Source organism: Oncorhynchus mykiss, chromosome 12 (assembly GCF_057628025.1).
Source record: "Oncorhynchus mykiss isolate SJ-2025 chromosome 12, ASM5762802v1, whole genome shotgun sequence".
Taxonomy (NCBI): domain Eukaryota; kingdom Metazoa; phylum Chordata; class Actinopteri; order Salmoniformes; family Salmonidae; genus Oncorhynchus; species Oncorhynchus mykiss.
In genome coordinates, this window is record NC_143033.1 from 37,065,424 (window position 1) to 37,085,292 (window position 19,869).

The window sequence follows — 19,869 nt, forward strand, 5'->3', positions numbered from 1 at the left end:
TTTCCATAGTTAGTGTTCAGTCTAGTTTCTATTAACAGAGCCCAGTCCATCACCATGTCCACATCAGGGAGTAGACCTTTGTGTTAATGTAACAGTCATATCAGGTGCTGCACCCGAGGCACTTGCACTGTCTTTTCACTGCAGCTAAGGTACAGTATGTTGTGGGCCTTGCTCTGCCTATCTATTCCCTGTCTGTGAATATACTGCAGCCTAGTTCCAGTGGGATTCCAATGGCCCCCTTTCTCCTTCACGCAACAGACACGCCGACCCATTGTCTGGCTAGCATTGAAATGAGATGTATATGCACTCTTTTGGTGAGGTGCTGACTAACGGAACACTAAAAGCCAAAAAGTGGCAATAAAAGTTTCCTGCCAAGACAGAAGAGTGGATGACTAATTGAATCTCCTGTATCATTGTATGTGACCATAATGCTTTCCGGGTGTGCAGCTCTATTCCCTCTGTTATCCCTCCTTCCCTGACCGTGACCTTACCCAGGGATGGAGTGACGGCCAACTCTCAATAAGTCAGTGAGCCCCAGGGTGATCACGATTACTTAGTTGGGGATAAACCTCCCATGCTCACCTCTCAGTCAGGGCCTTGCTCTGGTTGTCCCTGGCAGCCTGCAGGTCTCTCTCAAGCATCTTCTTCTCAGTCTCAATCTTCTCCTGTTCATTGGGCGCTCTCTTGCAGGGCTTGATGTACTGCAGTTCCTTCAGTAGCTCCTCCTTCTCATTGATGAGGATGAGGCGGTCGCGCTCCGGGTCTAGCAGCCCCGGCCAAGCCTCACTGTCCAGTTTGGCTATCTGCACCTCGATGGTGGCAATCCTGGGGTTGGAGGGAGGAGAGGACATCATATAATTCATGTTCTTTTATGTTGTATTTAATTGTGTGGAGGAGAAGTTTAATAGAGATATAATATGGCTTATAACATGTTAAAGGTCATTATAAAGGCTCATGAATGCTCATAGCAAGTTATAAAGTCACTAGACTGATACTTGATGATGGGTTGTGTTGGGAATAAGCAATCTGGATAATGTGAAAAATAATGATTTTATGAATATCACTCGCTGCAACAGAATACCATTGTGGATACCATTTTCATGTGTCTGTGTCCAGTATTAAGGAAGTAAGAGGTCGTTTCACGAGTAGGGCTGTGGGGGTCACGAAATTGTCAGCCGGTGATTGTCAAGCCAATAACTGTCATTCTCACGGTAATTGACCGTTAATTAACATAAACACATTTAGCATCTCCTGGCTTCCACACTGAACTTTAGGACAGGTCTAAAGAAACATGATATGAAGAAAATGTAGTCTATTTCAGAAGAACAGAATAGCACACTATGAGTTGTCCTTATGTTATATCCTGATCTGGCTACGCCATATGGCTGTGGGCTACACTAGTTCATTTAGCAGACAATATATGCTTAGAATTCCGTTGCATTATTTTATAGTATGAAGAATACAATTGAACAAAGCTGAATAAAATTGAAAGGATTTGAGGGCATGCACACATGCGACTATTCTGTGTTGAGCTATGATTAAGCACATATGAAATCATGGAACCCAAAAAAGTGTTAAACAAATACCTTCTATATTTGAGATCAAAACTTATCACACGTGATTGCGAGTGGTGATACAAACCTTAACAAAACATATAGGCCTATGGGCTAGGCTACATGAGACTAGAACTGGGGAAAAGTTGCACAAAAAAAATGTATGCGCTGTTCCTTTGCCTGCACATGCTGGGCATCATTCACATGTGATAATATTCTCACCCATCTGACTATTCTCAATTTAATCTGGTCTTTACATGTACTAAATAATGTGTGTGAAATTAATTATAAATTTAGAAATGGGCCATTATCATGCACCAGTCAGAACAGGGGCGGTGGGAAATAGAAGATGTCATCCGTATGCACTTGAAGGAGGACGCTTTCCCGCAGTTCATTTTCATGCCAGCCTGGTAGGCTACTTCGGTTGTACAGCAAAGCAATATTAGGGAAGTTGCTAAATAAATAAATAAATAAATAAATAAATAAATAAATAAATAAAGTAGACCTAGCCTATAGAATCTTCCTCTTTTTAACAGAGGCCATCAAAAGTATTTTCTTAATCAATTGCATATCCTATGGAAATGTTGCACAACTCGGGCTTATAGGAACACATTTTATTCCATGCATCAACCAGCTATGAGGAGCTGGCTCCCACTGCGCAACAGGTGGTCCTATACCGCTCAAACTCAATGTCAGGGCTCCCATGATCACACAGCCACACAATCTCCATAGACAAACATTGGCAGTAGAATGGCCTTACTAAAGAGATTAGTGACTTTCAACGTGGTACCGTCATAGGATGTTACCTTTCCAACAATTCAGCTCGTCAAATTTCTGCCCTGCCAGAGCTGCCCCAGTCAACTGAAAGTGATGTTATTGTGTAGTCAAAAAGTCCAAGAGCAACAATGCCTCAGCCGTGAAGTGGTAGGCCACACAAGCTCACAGAACGGGACCGCCGAGTGCTGAAGCGCGTAAAAATCATCATTCCGCAGTTGCAACATTCACTACCGAGTTCCAAACTGCCTCTGGAAGCAATGTCAGCACAAGAACTGTACATTGGGATCTTCATGAAATGGGTTTCCATGGCCGAGCAGCCGCACACAAGCCTAAAATCATCATGTGCAATGCCAAGCATCGACTGGAGTGGTGTAAAGCTCCCTGCCATTGGACTCTGCAGCAGTGGAAACACATTCTCTGGAGTGATGAATCACGCCTCACCATCTGGCAGTCCAACAGACGAATCTGGGTATGGCGGATGCCAGGAGAACGCTACCTGCCCCAATGCATAGTGCCAACTGTAAAGTTTGGTGGAGGAGGAATAATGGTCTTGGGTTGTTTATCATGGTTTGGGCTAGGCCCCTTAGTTCCAATGAAGGGAAACCTTAACGCTAAAGCATACAATGACATTTTAGATGATTCTGTGTTTCCAACTTTGTGGAAACAGTTTGGGGAAGGCCCATTCCTGTTTCAGCGTGACAATGCCCCAATGCACAAAGTGAGGCCCATACAGAAATGGTTTGTCGAGATCGGTGTGGAATGACTGCCCTGCACAGAGTCCTGACCTCAAACCCATCAAAAACCTTTGGGATGAATTGGAACATCGACTGCGAGCCAGGCCTAATCGCCCAACATCAGTGCCCGACCTCACTAATGCTCTTCTGGCTGAAAGGAAGCAAGCCCCCACAGCAATGTCCAACATCTAGTCAAAAGCCTTCCCAGAAGAGTGGAGGCTGTAAAAGAAGCAAAGGGGGAACCAACTCCATATTAATGCCCATGATTTTGGAATGAGATGTACGACGAGCAGGTGTCCACATACTTTTGGTCATGTAGTGTACCTTTCTAGCTAATAGACTATTGTTAGAGTTTACACTTCCTCTTCCAATGAAACGCGGGAAGGTCAAAACAACGGTCTACCAAATCTATTCATTTTAAAATGTTGATTACTTCTACCTGCCAATATCATTCACCTGGTAAGACTTCATGTTACTTTTTTTTTTTAAATGTGTTAACATACGATGGGGTTCCCTGGGTTGCCGGTTGGCCTGGGAAAGAAAAGTTTGAAAAACCCTTTTTGGGTTACACAAGTTACCTTCTTTTTGCTTCTTCATACTTCAGGCTTAGTCGAACCTTCTCTGCCAACTTGTTGGTGTTGGTCCCAAACTGGATCAAACAAAAGAATAACAGAACTGAAGGTGTGGTGTGACAAACCTACATTCTGATCAATTAGTGATGCAAGCAGTATCTGTGCATCATTCCATGGCACACTTCCAAAGGTTACACCTGGGTCCTGTTCATTAGGGCACACCAAAGCAAAACATTTTTAAACAGAAAACAAAAACAAGCATTTCTTATTGGACAAGTCCAGGTAGTGCCTCCCAATTTGTCCATTTGGTGCCAACTGAACACAACCTCCTCTCACCTCAGCAGGTATGTCTGTCTGGGAGCTGGTTTCGGAGTAGAGTCGAGGGATAGACAGCTCAGAGTTGGCCAGGGAGGGGCTGCTGCCCCACAGGTCAGACTGAGAACCCACTGAGTCCAGCTGGAAGCCATCCTTAAGCACTGCTAGTTTCTACAGGGAGAGGAGACAGACATACTGTGTACAGGCTTGACACATCAGAAAGAAGTCACGGCTAGTATTGTTTTCTATATTTTGCTGTGTGTCTTGAATTTACAAAGCTCCTGTCCTATGGTTTCAATCTATAATACAGACCATAGTCGTGTTCATAGAAATGGAGTCCTGTACATTGCATAAAGATGTGCTTTTGCAAGTGGCCAAACATGGTAACCTAAATCAATGATAAAATCAGTGCAGTCAGTGATAAAATAAATAATAAATGGCTCAGCACTGAATCACAGAGTGGAATGAACCTCATCTTTAATATTAAAGTACACAATTCAAGCAAAACCAGCAAAGACAAGACTGGCAACTGACACAATGCTGACTGAGTTGGACAGGCTTCATACACTGCAGTCAGACAGAAAATACAAATCACACACACATACAGTTGAAGACGGAAGTTTACATACACTTAGGTTGGAGTCATTAAAACTCGTTTTTTAACCACTGCACAAATTTCTTGTTAACAAAAAATAGTTTTGGCAAGTCAGTTAGGACATCTACTTTGTGCATGACACAAGTAATTTCTCCAAAAATTGTTTACAGACAGATAATTTCATGTATAATTCAATGTATCACAATTCCAGTGGATGAGAAGTTAACATACACTAAGTTGACATTGCCTTTAAACAGCGTGGAAAATTCCAGAAAATAATGTCATGGCTTTGGAAGCTTCTGATAGGCTAATTGACACAATTTGAGTCAATTGGAGGGGTACATGTGGATGTATTTTAAAGGCCTGCCTTCAAACTCAGTGCCTCTTTGCTTTGACATGGGAAAATCAAAAGAAATCAGAAAATAAATTGTAGATCTTCACAAGTTAGGTTCATCCTTGGGAGCAATTTCCAAATGCCTGAAAGTACCACGTTCATCTGTACAAACAATAGTGTGCATAACCTGAAAGGCCGTCCAGCAAGGAAGAAGCCACTGCCTCAAAGCCACCATAAAAAAAGCAGCAGCATCATGTTGTGGGGGTGCTTCGCTGTAGGAGGGAATGGTGCACTTCACAAAATAGATAGCATCAATAGGACGGACAAAGAAGGGGATATATTGAAGCAACATCTCAAGACATCAGTCAGGAAGTTAAAGCTTGGTCGCAAATGGGTCTTCCAAATGGACAATGACCCCAAGCAAACTTCCAAAGTTGTGGCAAAATGGCTTAAGGACAACAAAGTCAAGGTATTGGAGTGGCCATCACAAAGCCCTGACCTCAATCATACACAACATTTGTAGGCAGAAGTGAAAAAGCGAGTGCGAGCAAGGAGGCCTAAAAACCTGACTCAGTTACACAAGCTTTGTCAGGAGGAATGGGCCAAAATTCACCCAACTTATTGTGGGAAGCTTGTTGAAGGCTACCCGAAACATTTGACCCAAGTTAAACAATTTAAAGGCAATGCTACCAAATACTAATTGAGTGTAAGTAAACGTTTGACCCACTGGGAATGTGATGAAAGAAATAAAAGCTGAATAAATTATTCTCTCTACTATTATTCTGACATTTCACATTCTTAAAATAAAGTGGTAATCCTAACTGACCTTAGACAGGGAATTTTTCCTAGGATTAAATGTCAGGAATTGTGAAAAACTGAGTATTTGTATTTGGCTAAGGTGTATGTAAACTTCCGACTTCAACTGTACATACAACTGAACTGTCAGCTGCAGAAGGCTGGGGAGGGGAGACAGCCCAGTGGAGAGAGAGAGAGCACATGAGAGAGAGAGGCTCTGCATTATTAAACACAACCCAGCCTCCACTAACAAACACAGTGTTTGTTGTTTTCTACTGCCACCCAGATTAAAACTGGGGCACATTTGATGTGCGTGTGTGTGTGTGTTTTGCATGAGCGCACGTGTGTCCCACTCCCTCAGGTCAAAGCAGAGGAGGAAGCATGAAGAAGGTAGGTCGACTACCAACCCCTCCTCCAGCTCAGCTTCTAAAAGACTTAGCATGCTGGTGAATCATTGATTAAGCAGCAAAGTCATGACAGAGTCTGCAGTACCATGCGGTCTTGTCTGTCTGTCTGCTACTCAGCCCAGGGGCGCTGGGACAGGAGAGGGGAGACGGAGACGGAGAGGTTGCAGGGGACACGGGTAACAAGGGAGGGTGGGAGATACACCAGCAGAGAGAAAATGCTGTGCCATGTGAGATGAAGAGGAACACGAGACCAAGACGAGACTCTGCAGCTCCTGTCTACTCCCTTTCTTCTTCACTCTCTCCTTTCTCTTTCCCTCCCTGACCATCAGCCCACCCCATCTCCCTCCCTCTTTACGCCTTTCCCTCCTTCATTCTGGCTTTCCTTTCCATGACAGTCAGCCTAGCTCAAAAAAGCCCCCCCCCCCCTCACTCCTGCATCCTCTGATCCCCCCCATCGTCTCATATGAAGCTGACAGGCTGTCATCTACCCATCTCCTCATAGCACTACAACACCTGACCCCCATCCCCTCCCTCATCCCCCTCCCCGCTTACCTGCATGAGCTCCTGTTTCTCCTTCTCCCCGGAGCTGATGGCATCCTTGATAGACTTGACTTCGTTCAGAATGGCCTGCGCCTCATGGAGCTTGAAGCCGTACGGCGCACTGGACACCTTGTGATCGATCCTTGAGGGAGGGGAGGGGAAGAAGAGGGATAAGGTGGGACAGGGATAAGGTGGAAGAGAGAGAGAAAGTGAGGGAGAAAAATAGTGAAAAAGAGACAAATTGGAAACTGACCAGCCAGTGATATAGGTTATGAAACTGAATCAGTGAGTATGCCTAAATACTACATAGATAGCACTATCAGACTTGTACATTTTTGCTCTCATATTATTAATCTTTAGTTTTGTGTTTGTTAAAGAGGTATGTTGTTTAAAAAAACATGTCATTTTCACTATGAAAATACTAGTGACACTTTTAAACCATCCTGATCTAATCTGGATTAGAGTGAACAATAACAAAACTAAGGATCCAGGACGGGAACCAAACTGGATTTTAAGGGCCACAGGTGTAGAGGAAAGAGCCTGAAGCCCAGACAGTCAGCTACACATGGAGAGACCGTCCGTGGCAGCAGCATCAAATATGTAAAGTCAGTCAACAGCAAGTCATGCATGCAGTGGAATAACAGGTCTTTCCACATTGTTCAGAGAGCAGAGGAAAGGAGGGAGGGGGCAGCACTCGACTGAAGACCAAGGAGAACTAGAACCAGTGAAGCCTATCCAAGCCTTTTCCACTTCAGTATAAATATATGCTGTTAGAATAGATACTCTCGTTATATTTCGGTCTTTTGTTATAAAGACCCTGAAGTATTTTCTCTGGGAAAGGAGAGTTGAGGACAGACAGGATGTTGCAGTGTTCGTATATTAGTACGGTTTCATGATTGTTGGTAAATGTTTGATAGCAAAGGAAGGTTTGAAATTTGAGAGCAAAATGAAGGTCACGTAAGAACGGTTGGAATCCAGTCGAACTACTATGTAGCTTGTCATTCGTTTAAAAAAAATTAACTCACTGAACTGAGGCAGGGCCCATCTGTCTTTTTCCACAACACAGATGCAAGAGGCGGCACTCCAGGCATTCAAAGAGAAATGTGTTTCACAGACAAAAATTGTGATATTTGACCATTTTGAGGGTCATCATCAAATTCAGTCAGGGAGCTGCCTTTTCAACCAGGGTGAGATGAGGGCCTCGAGTGTGTTGATAATAGGAATCTTTTTACGGCTGTATCGAAAAAAAATCAAAAGCCTACTGCTACTACTAAGTGTAATTGTGATCGTGTAATGATGTCGGGTTGCACTTACTCTTTCAGTGTTTCAAAGCCCTGCTCTTTATGCTGCAATTCTTGTTTCATGCAGGCGAGGTCCCTCTTCAGCTTATTCACCTGAGACAAACACATCAAATCTTATTTCTCACATACACATGGTCAGCAGATGTTAATGCGAGTGTAGCGAAATGCTTGTGCTTCTAGTTCTGACAGTGCAGTAATATCTAACAAGTAATCTAACAATTCCCCAACAACTACCTTATACACACAAATCTAAAGGGGTGAATGAGAATATGTACATATAAGTATATGAATGAGCGATGGCCGAGCGGCATAGGCAAGGTGCAGTAGATGGTATAAAATAGAGTATATACACGTGATATGAGTAATATAAGATATGTAGACATTATTAAAGTGACATTATTTAGTAGCTCGTGATCCATTTATTAAAGTGGCCAGTGCTTGGGTCTCATGTAGGCAGCATCCTCTCTGAGATAGTGATTGCTGTTTAGTAGTCTGATGGCCGTGAGTGACCGGAATAGAGTTATTTCACTGAGAAGAAAAAAAAGTGCCCAAATTGAAATACTATTGATTACTGGCAATATGATTATGTTCGGCCTATTCAACTGAGAGAAACACACTGCATATTTTACTGAAATTAAAAATCCCCAGTTGTAATACTATTGATTACGGAAGATATGATTATTCGGCTATATTTGGGAACAGCTTGTTATATTCGGCTATATTTGGATTATGTTTGTTTCATGAAGAAAAATGATTTGGATATAATTTATAGGCCGATTACATATTATTAAAGCAAAACATTCCCTTATTGTTTTTTTTTAATGAAATGTAAAGGAAACATGGAGGAAACATCCACAAATAATCCAACAGAGGGTGTTATTTAAGTGATAATGACCGAGAAGCCGGTGTTCGGAGGATATATTAGCATAGGTGTTGTTGGGCCCGAGACAAACATATTCAAATAATGATCGACATATTTTCATTAAAAACGCTATTTTGATTAATTAAAATCATACCATTTCTATTTTACCCCTTTTTTCTCCCCAATTTCCTGGTATCCAATTGGTAGTAGTTACAGTCTTGTCTCATCGCTGCAACTCCTGTATGGACTCGGGAGAGGCGAAGGTCGAGAGTCATGCGTCCTCCGAAACACAACCCAACCAAGCCGCACTGCTTCTTGACACAATGCCCATCCAACCCGGAAGCCAGCCGCACTAATGTGTCGGAGGAAACACCTGGCAACCTGGTCAGCGTGCACTGCGACTGGCCCGCCACAGGATTCGCTAGTGCACGATGAGACAAGGATATCCCTGCCAGCCAAACCCTCCCTAACCCAGATGACGCTGGGCCAATTGTGCGCTGCCCCATGGGCCTCCCAGTCGCGGCCGGCTGCGAAGGAACCTGGACTCGAACCCTGAATCTCTGATGGCCCAGCTAGCACTGCGATGCAGTGCCTTAGACCACCACGCCACCCGGGAGGCCCTATTCATACTATTTCACCCTTCCACAAGATTGCTAGCCAAGCCGGCTGGTCGTTGCGTCTATTGGTTCCGTGGACAGAGACGCGACCCAGTCATTCAGTATTTTTGTTCTGTATCTATGGACGGGACCCAGTCGTTCATTCTAAATGTTCCATTGCCATACTGGCTGGCAACATTCTTATCCCTTGTTGGCTCACTAGCCAAATACAGCTAACTTAGTCATGTCAAACAGTGCAAAAACAACAACAGTAGCTGCATTTGTTTAAGCTCTTTTCTAGTGACATTTATTTGGATACATCCATAACAATGAGCTAATGAGGCACGATTTCACCTGGCATAGAAAATAAGTTCTCTCATTAGGACACAACAACTTCAAACTGAAGCTGGAAAGAGTGCAAACTAGCTGCACTTTGTTACGTTTTACCTTTTTTCAATTGATATTTATTTGCATATATATCCATAAAAATGATCCTAGCTGATTCATGATTTCGACTGGCTGAGAAATGATGCCTGCCACTCTCTTCCCGACCCCTACACGTTCATCACTATGGGACAGTTGGAGATCAAATGTGAAAATTGAAACACTGTTGCAAATGTCAGAGACAGACAGCAAGGTTTATACAAATCTCCGCTGCTGAAAAATAAATGTTAGTCTAAAAGAAACGTGAGATAACATCTATATGCTTTTTAATGGTGGAGATCATGTTAACGTCCCTGCCTGGGCTGATGAGACAGTGGATTGCGCAGTCAAATGGAATAGAGTAAAAAGGCATTTTAACATCATATATTTAGCTGGTGGTAACTTGTGGAATAGACACGGGCTAGAATGCACTTTTAACCAATCAGAATTAGCCCACCCATTGTATAATGTTGCACAACGCCAACCGACAGCTCTGGGATACGTTCCAAATGGCACCCTATGTAGTTAACTACTTTTGACCAGAGCCATAAGGGCCCTGGTCAAAAGTAGTACACTATATAGGGAATGCGGTGCAATTTGGGACCCAACCCTGGGTGGAGGTCTCAGACAAAGATGTCACTTACACACATTCCTCCTTTACAATGAGAAAGAGTTGGACACTCAGTCACTTAGCAACAGTCCATTGGACTAAGCCTTTTTCATGTACTAATGTTTGCAAATCTTAGGGATGAGAATTAAGCCAAAACAGGAGACTTAAGGACACATATGGGTATACACATCCATTCCTAATGATTACTGAACACACGTAAAGCAGGCCATAGTTGGAGTACGGAGATGGTGTAAAAAATAAAAAATGTTATTAAAAAAAATAAGAAAAAAACTGTTTCTTACCCTACTTTTAGAAGTGACTATCTCGGCTTTGAGGATTTCTGGGTCATATTTACTGCTGGAGGACGATCTGGAATTCACTGTGGGAGATAAGAGCCAGGGTGTTATCTAATCCTCTACATCGCGCTATTCAACTTAAAGGCCCTTCTCATCAATCCCCTGTGTGTTATCAAACAACTGTAAATCACCACTTCAAGTCTGAGCTATGGCAGAGGATTCCTCTTAGGAATGAAGTCAAGTTAAATAAGTAGGGAGTAGCTTTAATTCCCCAAAAATGTAAATTACTGACAACTTGAGTGAACTATGATGTGCTGTAATCCTGTGATCAAATTTATGTGCACCTCCCCAGTGTCAAAAGCGTTGCATCACTCAGAAGAATAATAAAAGACTACCAATCACTCGAGTTCTCTTCTCTTTTGCCACCTAATCTCTCTGGTTCCTTGCCCCCTGTTTACGTACAGCCCTTCAAGTTTCCTGGCTTCTCTGCCCCCTTTTGACCCTCATCACCATTGCTACCTGCACACTTGTTCCTTCTGCCAGCCCATAAACCTGCCCCCCCCCCCCCGGCTTGTCCTTACAGCTGGTCTGAGAGGTGGACTTGTCCTTCCAGGCGTCGTTGAGCTGGCGGTACTCCTGCTGGGCCAGGCGAAGCCGCTGCTCCTTCACCTGGTAGATCTCTTTCTGGGCGCTCAGCGAGTCCTTGGCCACGTCCAGGTACTCCCGCAGCATGACCTCCTGCTCCCGCTGCCACTGGGCCCGTGGGTCCTCCAGCTGAGTGCTCTCTGATGGTGGTAGAGGGGAAAGAGACAGAACATAACAAACAAGAAAGAATGAGAGAAGAAATGTTGAAATAATTTTGCATCTTGATTTGACTGGCCATGTGTTTCTTCACAAATGTGTGATGAATATGGGTGCCAGAAGTTAGTGTTATGGAGAATTGGACTCACTTGTGTTATGGTCCACATAGTAGGCCCCGACATTGGGGTCGTAGGCCTCCTCCCAACCCACTGGCAGCTCATCGCCAATGCAGTCAGCAAATGTCAGAGGTTTAGTCTGCCTGAAAATCACACACAAGAAACAACAGTCAACTGATGGTAAGAATTAGAGGTGTCACAGCAAGAGTAAATCAGGATGACCATGACAAGATAGTGGGCCAGCCAGGGTGCATGCAAAGATAGATCATTTGGTTATCACCGAGGGCTACCAGAATTGCACGATGTCTGTGTGTCTCTAATAAAAAGGGGTCTAATTAGAATAGGTCTCTATTCGCATCGAGTGGGGTTTGCAAAGCACAATAGCCGGAAGCTGGGACCTGGCATTTCACAAATTTCCTAGAGGATTCTGAGGCAACCCCTCCAGGCCTTCCAACACCAAGCCAGGCTCAGGATCACAGGAGACCTCAGTGGCCACCATACATAAAAGGCCCCTCAGGAAGACTCTACCAGCACGACCAATGTGCAAAGTGCCAATGGAAAAGGGGAAGGGCGCTATTTGCTGAGTAACATCCAGGAATCAGCCTTTCAGTTCGTACACTAGGTGGGTTGGATATATTCAGGTGTTGCCTTTTTCATGCTGATCTAACTTAGCACACTTGGGTTCACAATTAACCTAATCCTAATTTCCCTCATAGCTATGACATAAACCTAGGTTGAAGGATAGAAAACATAAGCTTATGCCAGTTATCAGTGGCGTAGGCTACATGTGGGAAAACTTGTCTTGATCTATTCCTTTGCTCAAACTCTTTTCTGCAGACGGCAGATATTACCATCCTCACAGAGACTTTTGCTCAGGGTGAAACCCAACGGGTTCCTTTTTAACTTTATGAATAATGAAAAAGGCCTGTTCTAAATGTATCTCAGAGGAAAAGGCTTTGTGGAGAGAAAAACAAAAATTCCCAAAAAGCTGTCTGCTGGTGCCAGGTCCTTTGAGTGACTGTGTGCGCATCATCCTATTATTTGATTCATTCCACTGTCGCTGTCCTCTCACCCCTGCAAATCCAGTCCCCTAATCACTCGGAGCTGATGGCCGAACTCATCATTACCCTCCGAAAAGCGCGGACTTACTGTCTCAATAGACCAATCAGAGGGCTTTAAATAGGCCCAGAGCTTAGCGTGAGCCACTCACTGGCTGTGCATTGGCATGCAAGACCTCTTCCAGTCTGTCTGGAGTGGACACCAGGCTGACATCTCCTAATCTCTTCAAACAGTGATGAGTCTTCCAATAACTCATTTGGGTAGTGAGTGAGTGGCCCCCTTAAGGCTTCTATAATGGTATTTTGTGAACCACATGATAAAACTAATCCTGTTTCTTTCCAGCCTTTTCCATAAGCTGTGTGATATAGGAAATACCAGGCGCGACCATCCCTTAGGAAAGCACTCCCCTGGAGGATAGGGTTTTTTCAAGATTCTGTTGAATCTATTTTAACCCATAAACTACTAGGCCTACCTTATGGGCAGTATGTGTGAGTTGCTTACAAACACAAGCATTAGTTGGTTTCCCCTAACTAATGCGTCACTGTCATCAAGAAGCTTAGCTAGCTAACTTGCAAGCAAACAAACCAGCTATGTTTTGACTCAAAGTAAAGGGATGGTGTTTGGAGTTGGCAGGCTCGTTGAAGTTGAGCCGTTTTCTCCAGTGGTTAGCTTCAATGTTGACTATTCGACTGACTTGCAGTGTGCTTCTCTGGTGCCTTCGCGGCTGTCGTGGCTTCACCCAGGTGGGTGCAACACATCGTTAGTGGAGGATTCTACCTATAAGAGTCTGACTTTAAAGACTAATACTGAGAAGTGCTGCTAAGTGTTTCAAACAAAGACAGGGGGTCCGGCATTTCCTGGGGCCTCCTTAAGCAAAAGGTGTGTGCGCACAAAAAAAAGACAACCATGCCTGCACCAGTTTTCCCGCAAAGGTTGGTATTTATCCCTTTTGAACTTGACGGGAAAGTGTGACCATCGCCACGCAAATCTCAGACCATGAATACGCAAAACTTCTAGTGGTTGATCAACTGTATTGCAAGCAAATAGTTATTTTTGTGGAAATGGGGGTGTTTGATTCACAGGAATTATAATAATGATAGACAAGTAAAAAAAACATTAAAACATAGGCCTAATTATAAAACAGATCTATTTAAAGTTGGTGAGAAGATTGCATAGCAGCATGTCGCCTAAGATAAATACAATATCTTACTTTTATTAAATAGGCCCAAATCAATCATGTTGCAGGGCATGTCTCCCCTTTTCTGACATGACTGGTTTATTCCTGCTAAACAACAATAATAGGCTAACATTTATCCATCACGCATTCAATAGGCAACCATGCTCGAAAGTAAATAGACCTGTAGCCTATGACAGTATAGGTAGGCTACAGTATTGCGGAGCAATAGCCAAAAGTGTGACATAATAGCCTATTTAATCTCAAAGCCTATACCAAGGCAGAAGATAAAACACAGGCACGTATTGATGAACAAAATATTGAACAACAATTCATCTTTTGAATATCGGTGTGGGCTGTATGCAACATTTACTTTTAAAATTGTTCAAGACAATCAATTTTGCAGAAGTGTTAGGCACGCGCTATAGGCGGCATGCATTTTTTCAGTTTTTTAAAAAGCCACTGCAAAAGATAAAACATACTGCTCAAACCTCCACAGAAATATGATCAAATTTGGCATTGCATTTTAGAAACTCATGGTCCAGTTCCAACATCTCCAAATCATACAGGAAATGAGGGCGTTTTTGTTACCATAATCAAAAGAAAAGAGACCATCGCACTCTCCCAGAAGTGTGGTTTGTGTGTAAAACCCATGAATTTGGATAAATAAAAAGTCATAATGCGTCCTCACTCAAATATGTCACAAAGCTTAATTAATTTTTTATTATTATTTTCACTGCATTAGGGATAGCGTACACAGACATTTCTGCTTTGCAGCCTTGTTCAGTGTGTAGGTGCAAATCTTTTACATTCAACACAGTATTTGTAGGCAACACAGGTAAACAACTGATGAGCAGCAGGTGCTTCTAATCAGTTTTTGTTACCATAAAAACGGTGAATGCAGGGCATTTTCCAAGCGGAGTTGTAAAGCTCGTTCACGAGCGCAGAAATAGTACGGCACTGATTTATCAATGAAAACATGCGTATATGTTGCGTGCGACAGTTTGAAATCCCAATAGTTTGTTGTGCATGCAAATCCAAGAACCTCCATGTATGTCAACATTTTTAATAAGGCATGGTTGACAAGAGGCCCTAGGTGAGCTGCAGCATTACTAGTTAGTCAAGTGGCAGTGTAAAAAAACACTAGGCAGGTTTGCATACAAAGTCAAAAGCAGGTGATAATGCTCTAATGCAAAGCGACAAAGAGTGTGGCAGAGTGAAAACATGTGGCAGCATAACTGAATGATGAGTCAGACTCATTCATCGCACTATAAATTCCTCAAGTCAAATTTATGAGACTCCAACCTACATTTCATAGCGCTCAAGGTCCAACAATAAAGTAGAGCTGCTAGCTGCTTCAACTCCCCTCCTGCAACAGCTTGGTATCTGGGAGATAACATTCCACTCAGCTGACAGAATGCATTGGGTGTGTGCGTCACCACGAGGGTGGATAAACAATATGTCTGGCTGAGGTATGCGAATGCAGCCCAGAAAGATACTGACAGGGCAGGGGCCAACGAGATGCATGCATGTATGCATGGTATGAATGTTGGGCTGAGTCCTCCAGTTACCATCTCCATTAAGCCTAACAGGCTACATTCTTGAGCTTAAAGGATAACATTACTCAGGTTTGATAGGCTAAGGGGACCAAAGAGCAAAAGTTTTCATGATTACATGGTCAGATTGCCATACTACAATACCTTTGGGATATCTTGTAGTATTTGAAAATGTTATAGGCCTGTAATAGCTGTAGAATGTATAATAGAACTTTGATCACACTTGGCTGGTACAGTCTTTGGTTCCACAGTGAGAGGTGTTTGTGAAAGCACATTTTTCACCAATAAGACAGACCAGTCTAATGGGAATTTGTTATCATCAACAGTAGGCCTCCTAATAACTCCTCATCAGATGTTGCTCAGCACAGAAAAATAAATGTCTTATTGCTGAACAGCAGTAGAAGGATATGTAAATATCCAATGACAGTTTTGGGCCAGTCTGGTCTGGTTATTTCAGTCTGAGATCAATACTTTGAGAATGGCTGTGTCTCATCTCAGACTTAGTACTCTGGGCTGGCTTCATGTTCTACTGTGCCCTCCAACAGATCAGTGAACAGCATAGGAGACATGGTCTTGTATGGCACAGTTGGTAGAGTGTGGCGCCATTGATGCCAAGGTTGTGGGTTTGATTCCCATATGTAAAATATATGCACGTGTGACTAGTCACTTTGGATAAAAGTGTCTGCTAAATGGCCTATATTATATATTAGGAGACAGGCATATGATTTACAGAAGACAGACCCTTTACAGTGACAGTCTGTTCCTCACTTGGCTCAACCCCTCTCCTTTTGACCGCAACTCTATCCCAAGTTGTGATGTTGTACTTTGACCCTGTGCACATTGGCAAGCAGTGAAAGGGATTTTAAATGAATCAGTCTTTACTTTACAGCCTCTGTGCTCAGCCCTCCTCAGCCGTGCATTTTAGGAATGTGTGTTGAGGTCTTTGTTTACCAAGTTCTGCCATCTTGGTCTTGCTGCTACCAAGGCATTTCACCAGGGAGGTGGGGAGGTCTGTGCCCTTGCTTCTGTCATGTTATTGGGCTTTTAATTATGGTTCTGTGTGCTGACTGCAACAATGACAGCCCCCAAGGAAAACAGGTGTAACTTTTGACACAAAGCCTATTTTCAAAATCTTGTAATATAATATGAAGGACTATCCTTATCCAGAACTAAGGCTGAATGAAAAATAAAATCCCATAATCTCAAGCATTCCAAAACTAAGCTATTAAAAGAGATTTTGTGTCAAAGTCCGAGTGGATTTAAGTAACTGCTAAAACGAAATTAGTTCCAAAGTATGGTTGACACAGAGGTTCTGTATAAATGAGACCCTGGCTGTCATGACCCAGTTCTAAGTATTGTAAGCCTATTACACTAAAATATTATTAGGGGGAAACTAACTCAAACCTCGAGGGCTAATTTCTAATTACAGGAATGCAAATTATTTTACCTTTATTTAACTAGGCAAGTCAGTTAAGAACAAATTCTTATTTTCAATGACGCCTAGGAAAAGTGGGTTAACTGCCTGTGAATGCCTGGTTGACCATGAGCCACATTTCTGTGGAAAATCTTCATGTTTTTTTCCATCAACACCCAGGCTTGATTTATAGTAGCCTGGTCAGCCGCTATGGATCTCCACTATCATCTGGGCTTAGTGTGCCAAAACCAGTAATAACACACCTGTCTTCCGGAGATCGGTTCGTACATAAAACATCCTCCATTTAGGCTGCAAAGGCATCGGTCTCCTCAAATTACCTTTAATGGTGTGCCGATTCGAGAAAAAAAACGGGAAATGTATACATACTGTAATTAAACAGCATTTGCCCCCATTTTCGGACAACTTCTGGTTGTTACATGCGAGGGGCAACATGAGGAAGTAGCATTAGCCACTCTAGCATGATGATAGAAAATTGTGCTTTATTATGACAATACGCGAAATGCCATTAAAGCTCGTTAGAGGAAACCGATACTAATAAAGCCTGAATGGAGGATGTTTTATGTATGAATTGGTCGTGGGGGACACTAGTTTATTACCGACTGGGCACATTAAACCAAGACGATAGTAGAGCTCCATAGCGCACACTCGCTGCTGCCCAGGCTAGGTTTATAGCCTACTTTGTTACATTATGTGACACCTCAAATTGTGATGTAAACTCAAAGATTGCAGTTGAGTCCATTCATTAAGTGCCAAATGAACCATTAGATTATGAGCACTTGATGGATGCTAATGGTTGTTGATAGCGCATATCATCAATCTATCAGCAAGACTCAACTGCTTGCTTTTAGAGTCACTGGAATGTCATACCATACCTGTCTCTTGGATCAATCCAACTTGTGGCGTGGTTGATGTGGTCGATGTAGTAGACTTTCCCGTCAAAATCCCGGGATTCTTCCCAACCCTCTGGTAGTGGTAACTCCTTCCTTGGCATGTCAGACGAGTCTCCATGTAATATTCTCTGCAAGTCCTCTAAATTCTATCGAAGGTAATCCACGTTTTGTTGTATGAAGTATCGTAAAATCCTAAATGTGAAAACCATCACTCGTTTCCATCAATTCACAAATTCTGGCCTGTGTGTGTGTGTTGGATTACGTTATAATCCATAACGTCTCGCCGTGAATGTTCCCAGAGTACGAGTAGAAAAGGTTTGCCAAACAGTGGGTGTTTTCACAACGAAGCAATATCATACAATTTCCTAAATGAAACAATGTTACCAGCACTGATGCTTACATTATTTATTTTCAGAATACCAGTTATTTTGTAGCCGTTTAACTCAGCAGTAGGCTAACAATATTACAACCATGCTCACATTGGAATTGTGAGAGAGTGATGTTCCACGAGTACCATCTCTAACGCGCATTTGAAATCATCGTTGTTCAATGCTCATTTGTTCGTCTATGTACAATGCACTGTAGAACATGAAACAAACTTCATTATAACTTTTCAAGCGGGTTGTCCAAGGATTGTCTCGGGACAGCTCGACTCCTTACTGGATATTCAGATGAACCGAAAAGTGTATTTGAAATCGGCAAATCCAGCCAAGGTTGGGAGTACGAGTAAAAAGGTTACTCTCACTCAACATCACCAAGGTTGTCTCACCATCCAACAAGATGTTCTTAAATATTTTAGATCCCCTTTCGTTTACTGGCCACCATGTTTAGCTAGCGAGAAGTATGCTAACCAGTCACCCTCTCGTGCTCTATCATATATTCCCTTATTCCACAGAAGTAAGCGCCATTTATCTCCACATTCACGGTAAATCTTCGTGTAAAATTCCGGTAAATCCACATTGAAGTTGTCTACTTAGCCATCTATCTATAATTGTTTGTTAAACTGTTTCCCTTTTTCCTTAAAGAGGCAGTAGCAAGTCGCCTTTCAGAGCACTGTTTCGGTTGGTCGCGATTCACACCGGTGTGAAACTAGCCACAATAAGGATTAGCGCCAATAGTGGCGTTTGCCTTCAGAATAAAAATCCGCCATTGAAAGTGATTCAAACTAAAACAAATAGTGGCATCGTGCCATATTTGGACTGTTAAACAAGGTCGGAATGTTGTCATATAAATCCAACAAAATATAATCATAAGTTAATGTGGCTCATTTCGCACGGGTGTTTAATATTTAGGCTGGAAAGTCCAATATGAATGTCCAATACGCACAATAGGCTTTAAAGTGAACGCATATCCCACAATTAAAGTTCCCTAATAAGAGCTAAGATGCTTATATTTGTGTAAGCTCTTCATAGTTGTGTTCTGTGGGTGTCCCCGAGTAGGCTTCATGTGTGCACAATCCATAGGTTAAGTTGTACAGTACAATATGAATGCCCAATACACACAATAGACAGACTAGAAAGGTGATATTCCACAGTCAAAGTCCTCCAACAAGAGCTAAGACGCTTATATTTGTGTAAACTCTACACAGTTGTGTTCTGCGAGTGTCCCTGAGTAGGCTAATAACCCATTTCATGGGTGCAACATCCTTAGGTTAGGCTGTTCAGTGCATATAAGTATGCCCCCAATGCAATTCTAAAGTCTAATACATAGACTACATAGTGCGATTTCAACAGATATTTACTTTTTGGTGTAAAATTAACAAATTATTGTCTGTTGTTGAATTTATATAACAACATTCCGACCTTGTTTAGAATTATCTAGTCCAAATAAGGCATGATTCCACTTTTTGTTTCAATCATTTAATTGACAACTTTTATTTTGAAGGCACGCTGTGAATTCCTCTATTGTGGCTAATTCTTATTGTGGCTAGCTTCACACAGGTGCGATTCGGGAAGGTTCAAGGCTCGCGATGCTGTTGAATTACGTCATCCAGGTGCTTCTGTGCACTAGGGGCTCATTTATATTTATACTTGTGTCCCCACATGTTCTTCCTGTATTGATTTATTGTTAATAAAAAAATAAAAACAAAATTTATAATTATAAATAAAAATAAATAAAAAGGCTCATT

General features: G+C 42.5%; 1 protein-coding gene across 1 annotated transcript in view; it reads right to left on the reverse strand.

The window, feature by feature from the left end:
- The window catches only part of LOC110537517 (protein KIBRA), a 46,872-nt gene extending 28,031 nt beyond the window's left edge, over positions 1-18,841 (reverse strand). Inside the window, exons 1-9 of the mRNA XM_021623621.3 lie at positions 17,724-18,841; positions 11,661-11,770; positions 11,292-11,495; positions 10,717-10,793; positions 7,937-8,016; positions 6,635-6,764; positions 3,973-4,122; positions 3,643-3,713; positions 583-825 (exon numbers count right to left, since the gene is read on the reverse strand). Coding sequence (XP_021479296.2) covers positions 583-825; positions 3,643-3,713; positions 3,973-4,122; positions 6,635-6,764; positions 7,937-8,016; positions 10,717-10,793; positions 11,292-11,495; positions 11,661-11,770; positions 17,724-17,842 — 1,184 coding nt within the window. The 5' untranslated portion in view covers positions 17,843-18,841. The remainder of the gene's footprint in view (positions 1-582; positions 826-3,642; positions 3,714-3,972; positions 4,123-6,634; positions 6,765-7,936; positions 8,017-10,716; positions 10,794-11,291; positions 11,496-11,660; positions 11,771-17,723) is intronic.
- Between the last annotated feature and the right edge of the window lie 1,028 nt (positions 18,842-19,869).